Source organism: Lutzomyia longipalpis, chromosome 3 (assembly GCF_024334085.1).
Source record: "Lutzomyia longipalpis isolate SR_M1_2022 chromosome 3, ASM2433408v1".
Taxonomy (NCBI): Eukaryota; Metazoa; Arthropoda; class Insecta; order Diptera; family Psychodidae; genus Lutzomyia; species Lutzomyia longipalpis.
This window is the reverse complement of record NC_074709.1, coordinates 9,264,878-9,272,342: the sequence shown is the minus strand read 5'-3', so window position 1 is coordinate 9,272,342 and position 7,465 is coordinate 9,264,878. Positions and strand designations below refer to the sequence as shown.

Here is a 7,465-nt window from a genome sequence, read left to right as displayed (position 1 = left end):
GAGAAATATAGGTAAGAAATACTCTTTTTTATTATTATTAATATGGTATATCTACTTAATTTTCTTGCATTAAAGGAAAACGGGAAAACAAAGGTGAAAAGGTCACTGAAAACCGTTGTTGGCGTTTCATTTGCCGCCAAACTACTATTTTTTGAATTTGGCGCCCTAAATGTAGTTCCATAAGAAACCACACTGCTATTTTTGGCACTTTTTGCTGAAGATAAAATGAGACGGATGCACGTAAGTGATACTGTCTTCCTCATACTTTTAGCTTTTCGTTGTTTTCTCGCGTTTTCCACCGAATTTTCATGGGAAAATTGTATTTTTTGTGACCAGGAAGCGACGCCGCGTCGGTTGCCATCAAAAATTCCAAAAGTTCAAAAAATAATAATTCCGGGAAAAAAAGTTGTGTAAAAAGCCAAAAAGGCCAAAAACGAAAACTGCCGGCGGCATTACCCCCCAATACCGCTTTCCCGAAAAACCGCTCGAAAACTCTTAAAAACTCCCAGAAAAGATGCACGAGAGGCCAAAGAAGCCGCTAGCAGTAGGAAAACCGGGAAAACCTGGAAAATTGCATAACAGCAAAGAAAATTGATTTCAAACACCGCCGCCAAATTTTTTCGGCGTAGTATTCCAATTTTTGTGGTGGCAAGAAACAAATCCGACGAGTTGCACCCCCAAATTTTTAATAAAGCTCCTTAAGCCCCCCCAGCAATTTTTTGCGCCTCAAAATTGAGTTTTTCTCTAATTTTTAAAGAATTAAAATAATTATATCTTTTTTCGTTAAGTTTGGGAATTTGTGCATAGCAGTGTAATTTCTTTTAATTTCATCAATTTCCGCAGGAGGCGCCTTGCGAAGAACATCCAAACAAACATAACCTCAAAAAACCAATAAAAATAAATCAAAAGAGGATTTCAAGAGTTGCGAAAACGTCTAAAAATTCGCATAAATAATGGCAAATAGAACAGTGAAAGACGCAAAGAATGTTCATGGGACTAATCCGCAGTATTTGGTGGAGAAAATCATCAGATCCCGCATCTATGACTCAAAATACTGGAAGGAGCAATGTTTTGCCCTCACAGCGGAATTGGTTTGTTATCCATTTTGCAGGATTTTCTCAAGTTTCCTTTGGAATTAATTGATTCTTTCTGTTTTACAGCTCGTGGATAAAGCAATGGAATTGCGTTTTATCGGTGGAGTATTTGGGGGAAATATAAAACCCACCCCATTTCTCTGCTTGATCCTGAAGATGCTGCAAATTCAACCGGAAAAGGACATCATTGTGGAGTTCATAAAGAATGAGGAATTTAAATATGTAAGGGCTCTTGGGGCTTTCTATTTGCGTCTTACAGGATCCGCAATTGATTGCTACAAATACCTGGAGCCCCTCTACAATGACAATCGTAAGCTGAGACGCCAGAATAGGCAGTCAAACTTTGAGATTGTTCATGTGGATGAGTTTATTGATGAATTGCTGCGAAATGATCGTGTTTGCGACATAATCCTGCCGAGAATACAGAAACGCCATATTTTGGAGGAGAACAATGAGTTGGAGCCCAAAGTTTCAGCGTTGGATGATGATCTGGATGAGGAGCTGCCGAGCGATGAGGAGGCTGCGGAAAAGGGAACTGTTGACCGGAAGCCAAAGTCTGAGCGTGTCAAGAGGAGATCTCGCAGTCGTTCGCATTCACCGGAGCGCAAGGAGAGGCGTCCTGAACGGAAACGTGAGGATAAAATGCGCGAGAAGGAGCGCGAATGGGATAGACGGGAAAGGGATATGCGTGAGAGGGATCGGGAACGTCGGATACGCCATGAGAGGATGGATGATCGTGACAGGGATCGTCGGCGAGATTACTACAAAGAGAGAGATCCACGTGAACGCCGGAGGTATTAAGCGAGGCAAGTTTATATTAAAAATTTCACATCTTAAACCATTTTTTTCTATTTTTATTTTATTTTTGTTCATGCGATTCATGCCAATGTTCCTCGTTTAATCTAATGCTTAATCCCTCACAGATTCTCTGTAGTTCAGTCCTTAAATTCTTCACAATTTTCAATTTTGAGCTTCTTCGGTGGCCTCTCAGGCACCCACGAGTCCCCACGTAGCTCCTTGACGATCCTCCGTACGGATTCATTGGGCAACTCAATCATCCGCGAGATGGCTTTTATGCTCAAGGTCGGATTATCCTCCATAATTTGTCGTACACGCTCAATATTCTCCTCGCTACGTGCCGTCGATGGACGTCCCGGTCGTGGGCCATCTTCAACACTCTCCCAGCCGTCGCGGAACTTCTTGTGCCACTCAAAAGCCTGAGATTTCGACAGGCAATCCGCCCCGTAGACTTCTTTGAGCATGTTGAAGCTCTCCTGGGCTGAGTATTTCAATTTCACGAGAAATTTTATATTTATCCGTTGCTCAATCTTGAAATTGGGCATCCTGATTGGCTTTGGGAGGAGGCACAGCCCCCAAAAAGCCGTCCAAGATTTTTTTTTATTTTGTAAATAAATAAAGTTTTGACGTTTCAATGATTAACCCGGTGGGACATACTCGGTTGAAACTAAATGAAAGGCATACGGGGTATTAAAATTGTAAGGGGTTTATAGAAATACTACGAGATGGCATGAAAACAGAAAAATACTTTCCTCTCACTCAGGCATTTTGTGTAGGTGAGTTTTTTTTAGTGTGTGCGTGAAATGTTTGTTTGTAGTTGTGCGGAAAAATTTAAACCTTAACGGACTTTTTTTTTGTTTTTCAAAAAATGCGATTTTTCTTGTTTTTCCGCCAATTTTTTCTCACGAAACACGTTTTTGGGGCTCCTGGAACACTTGCGGGTGCTCCAGGAGCCTCGGGGAGCCTCTGTGCGAATTTTGGGGACCGCGGAAATTTTGACGGTTGGGTTTAAAAATTTGAAATTTTTGACGGTTGGGGATTTTACACGCACTTTTTTTCCCGGAAATGGATTTTCGTGACTTTTGGAATTTTTGATGCCAAAAATTCAAAAGTGTTTTCCTGGTTACAAAAAACACATTTTCCCTGGAAAACTCGGCGGAAAACGCGAGAAAACTGTGAAAAACTGAAAGTGTGAGGGAGACGGATAGCGGTAAAATGCATCCATCTCATTTTCTCTTCAACAAAATGTACCAAAAAGGGCGCCAAATTCAAAAAGCAGCCAAAAAGTATAAAATTTGTATTGGGGCGCTACGAAGGGGGGCTCAGGGGGGAAAATGAATGTCGTTGGTAAAAAACGTCTGGTATCAGTAGTCTCTGTACCAAATTTCATCGCGATCGGACCAACGGTGTGGAAATGCAAAGCTGAACAGAAACGAAATTATAGAGAGACCTTTTTTAAGATCTTAATTTTTTTTTTAAATCTTATGTTGATTTTTGCGTTAATTTATGAGATGAGGAATTAGTTTTTAGTGAATGGATTCTTTCGGATTTTTTCGAATTTTTTATTTTGTTGCATTACAACGTTTCGGGCAATGTAAGGGCCTTCTTCAGGTCTTTGATTTTTAATTCTATAAAAAAAGTTCTCTTGAGCCTAAAAAACAAAAAAAATCTGAAAATTTTTATAAGAAACTTCTCTGATTTTTTTTATTATTTTTGGGATGAAAAAATCTCTGGATTTTTTAAATCAAAAATTACTTTTCAATTTTAAAGATATCCAAAAAAAATCTTAAAATAGGTAATAAAAATATTTATCTAATTTTCCGCTCAATTTTCCTCTAGACAGTTTTTTTTAATGTTTTTTTTATTCAAAACAATACTAAAATGATTTTTTCCACAAAGCTAATCACTAATTTTCACCCACAACAATCAGATAATTCCCAAAATTTTTAAATTACTTCCGCTTTTTTCCCTGAAATTACAAGAAGTATGTGATAAATGTGGGATAAATGTTTATGTACTGATTTTTTTATGCTTGGGAGGGGGGATGGGAGGGAGGAATTACAAAATGTTTGTGAGTGTGTAATAAAAGAAGGAAATGAGTAATATAAGAGAGGCGCTCCCTGGCCTTTGTGAGTTTACGTCTCAAATCGAATTAGTGCAAATTGGATGGTGGACGAGGCATTTTCGTGCCACATGAATCAACATTTTCTCCAGAAAGACTCGTGCGACAGTTGAATCTGGGCATTTGTGCTGTGTAGAAGCAAAAATCGTTGAGAAAAATTTTTTTTTCTTCAGTGATAAGAAGTTATTTCTTTGTGCTTTTGTTGTGACTATTTGTCGTCGTGAAATTGAAAAGGAGAAAGTGAAAACAGGATAAAAATGAAGAATCTCCTTTTGCCACTCTTCACAGCAACTCTCATTGTTGCCGTTCGTTCGGATTATGCCAATATTTTCCGTGATTGTGGTAAGTAGAAAATTAATTTCTTTTAATTTTGAGACTTTTCTTTGTATTTATGATCATTCTGATTGAATCTGGAATTGGATTTATTTTAGAATTTAATTTTAAATTCATTTTAACAAAATTTTTTGAGGTGAGAAACAAATAAGTTTGTTTAGCCTCTGTGAATTTTATGTCATAAGACGTTTCGTGGTGCTTTAGCTCTTTCTTCAGGTCAAAGGGCTTTATTGGAATATTGCAAATTGTCATAAAAATTAAATAATTTTGTGAATATTTCATTAAACGAATTTTTGATTCATGATCTACAAAATAAATTAATTTAAATGCTTAAAATGTTTAAAAATTCTATATAAAATCTCGGAAAAATATTAAAAGTATTCAGGATATTTCAAAATATTAGGAGTTTTTGAACAATTCCTGATTATTAAAATGATTTCCTTAAAATTTCTGCAGATAATGGTAAATTTTTCATATAAAAATTATCCAAAATAAATTCAATATTCTCTCATTTTCAACCAAATTAAAAACCTCGATCGTCTCGCCATGAAATTAGTACTCTTCCTGTGCGAAAGATGCGTGGCAAGAGGTCAAGATGTTTTTGCTTTTATCTCGTTTCTTTATTTTATTCTTTTCTGCACAGCAATTGAGTTCAATTTAGCACACATTTTATTCATCTTTTGATGTCACCAAATCGCATGACAAACTCACAAATTCTCTTCTCTTCACTGCAGGATCAAAGGCGGGATCATTCTCAAAGGTTGAAGTGACCAATTGTGATCCCAATCATCCTCCGTGTATCCTCAAACGCAATACAAATGCAACAATTTGCATTGAATTCACACCAAGTAAGTCTTCCTTCGCCTTTTTTTATTTTTAGGGAGATTTCTTTTACTTCCAAGAAATTTTTTCTCCGGAAATTCCTCATCTTCTGTTTTCCCGCCAAATTATTGCATTATAGTGACAAAGATTGTGAGAGTGATAAAATTGTAGCTGAGAGAGAAGTTTTTCAATCGTGAGTCGCGTGTTTGAAGTATAATTTTCGCAAACAAACAAAAAATTATTAATGCAAAACTGCACGAAATGAACAAAATGTATCAAATTGCAGAGATGAGCAAAATATTTTCCTTTCAGACGGAATTTTCTCACATTTACACACAAACAATTAACTCCCAACAATGTTAAAGATTTATTTAAAATATATAGCACGTTGTGCTCTGTGAATCACGCACGACTACAAAATATTTTTTTCAGACTTGAATGTTGGAAAGAAATGCAAATAAGACTGGAAATGTAAATTTTTCTAACTAAAAAATAAACGTTTGACCTTTAATTTAATCATTCAAGGTCTGTTTGTTATTAAGAAAAGTGAAAGCAAGATTAAAATGTTAAGAATTCCAGTGGAATTTAAGAACAATTCTTTTTAAAATATTTGAATTAAATAAATTTCTTTTTGAACTTTGAAGTCTTTGAAGGGATTTCAGAAAATTTATTCTATTCATTAGTTCAGATGGAAAAATAAATTGTTTTTTAGAGAATTTCTTGTTCTATAATTTCTTCACGAAACAATTTATCTTTTATTGCAAAATAAATTACAATTTTTTTATATTTATATCTTCATTAAAATTCCGTTTTTTTAGCTTAATATTTTCTGAATATTTTATTATAGTTTAGGTGTTTGTTCATCCTAAGAGTTAATTTTTATATAAAAAAACTATTTCAAGCTAAGAATTTAATAAAAGATTTTTTTTAAATAAATAAATAAATAAAAGATTATTTTCTTGAAGGATTATAAAACGATTGATAAACACTTAATAAATCATTTTAAACGTTAAAGGGAATATCAAACTAAGAAAAGAAACGTTAAAAGCTACAAGAGAACGTAAGAAAAGGATTGTCAAACGTTAGAAAAGGAATGTCAAACTTTAGAAAATTAAGAATGTTGGCAGTTATTTTTTAAAACAAACTGAATAATTTTTAATTGAATTGGAAGAAAGCAACTTCTATATTATCCAGCTACGTTTTGACTTTATTTTCATTTTTTAATTTAACGAAAACAACCAAAATAAAGATTTTGTTTGTGGAGAATACAACTTATTAATGCAAAAAAAAGTATTAAAAAAACTAAATTTAACGTTCTAAAATCATAAAAATAAATTTCCGGGATTTCTTTTAAAGAATTTACTGTTGTTCTTATTAATCGTTTTTGTTAGAATTTCTTCCTTCAAAAAAGATTTTCTCATCATATTTTTTCTTTAGTTTTCTATCCTGTTATTTAGGTTATAAAGATTATTATCTTGTTAAGAAATTAATTTATCGTAAAATAAAGAAAAATAGTCATTATTCTCATTTATCTTCCTATTTTTCCTCAGAAGATTTATTTACGTGATTACCAAGAATTCATAGATAATTAAAAGCTATTTAAAGACTAATTAAGCATCTAATTTAGAATAAGAAAATTAGTTTTCTTACGCTAAAGGAAAACTTTTGCTCTTCTAAACTTTGTTCTTTCAACAAAACAAAATAAATCTACGCAAAGAACAAAACCCATTAAATCCATTTAGGGGCAACCTTGAGGAACTTTTGTGGATTCTTTTAATCACTTTAAAGGCTTTTCTTGATTATTTTTTTTCTTTCTTCTACCAGACGTTGAATGCGGTGAAATAACAGCTGTTGTACATGGAGACCTCATGGGCGTTAGTGTGCCCTTCCCCATTTCAAATCCCAACGCCTGCACCAGTGCTGGTGTGGATTGTCCCGTCAAACCAGGCACCACCTATCGCTACACTGCGACGCTTCCTGTTCTCAAGAGCTACCCGAAGGTACCTTCTTTTCTTTCATTTCTTCTTTTTAATAAAATTATTAATTTTTCTTCCGTTTTTTCCAGGTGAAAGTTGACGTGAAATGGGAGCTTAAGGATTCACACAACAATGACATTGTTTGCGTTATTATTCCCGCAAAGGTTGATTGAGGATTGAGATTGAAATTTTAACTTAATCTTCTAAACATTCCAAAGAATTTTTTTTTTCAAATCTCTGCTTATTATTAAGAATCAGAGGGAGAGAGGAATAAAAAGTTAAAATTGGCTGAAAGAGGAATTTTCTTTTAATAAAAAAGA

General features: G+C 34.3%; 3 protein-coding genes across 3 annotated transcripts; 2 read left to right on the top strand and 1 right to left on the bottom strand.

Moving 5' to 3' along the window:
- The first annotated feature begins 843 nt into the window (after positions 1 to 843).
- Positions 844 to 1,932, top strand: LOC129791949 (pre-mRNA-splicing factor 38). The gene is made up of 2 exons (XM_055830631.1): positions 844 to 1,091; positions 1,161 to 1,932. The coding sequence occupies exons 1-2, from the start codon at positions 954 to 956 to the stop codon at positions 1,893 to 1,895; spliced, it is 873 nt and encodes a 290-aa protein (XP_055686606.1). The 5' UTR covers positions 844 to 953; the 3' UTR covers positions 1,896 to 1,932.
- A 97-nt stretch (positions 1,933 to 2,029) lies between these two features.
- LOC129794324 (protein GVQW3-like) lies at positions 2,030 to 2,437 on the bottom strand. The gene has a single exon (XM_055835123.1). It carries the CDS (start codon positions 2,435 to 2,437, stop codon positions 2,030 to 2,032), a length of 408 nt encoding a protein of 135 aa, XP_055691098.1.
- A 1,591-nt stretch (positions 2,438 to 4,028) lies between these two features.
- On the top strand, positions 4,029 to 7,441 carry LOC129792007 (NPC intracellular cholesterol transporter 2 homolog a). Its single transcript, XM_055830720.1, has 4 exons — positions 4,029 to 4,356; positions 5,082 to 5,195; positions 6,994 to 7,169; positions 7,235 to 7,441. Exons 1-4 carry the CDS (start codon positions 4,272 to 4,274, stop codon positions 7,316 to 7,318), a joined length of 459 nt encoding a protein of 152 aa, XP_055686695.1. The 5' UTR covers positions 4,029 to 4,271; the 3' UTR covers positions 7,319 to 7,441.
- The last annotated feature ends 24 nt before the right edge of the window (positions 7,442 to 7,465 follow it).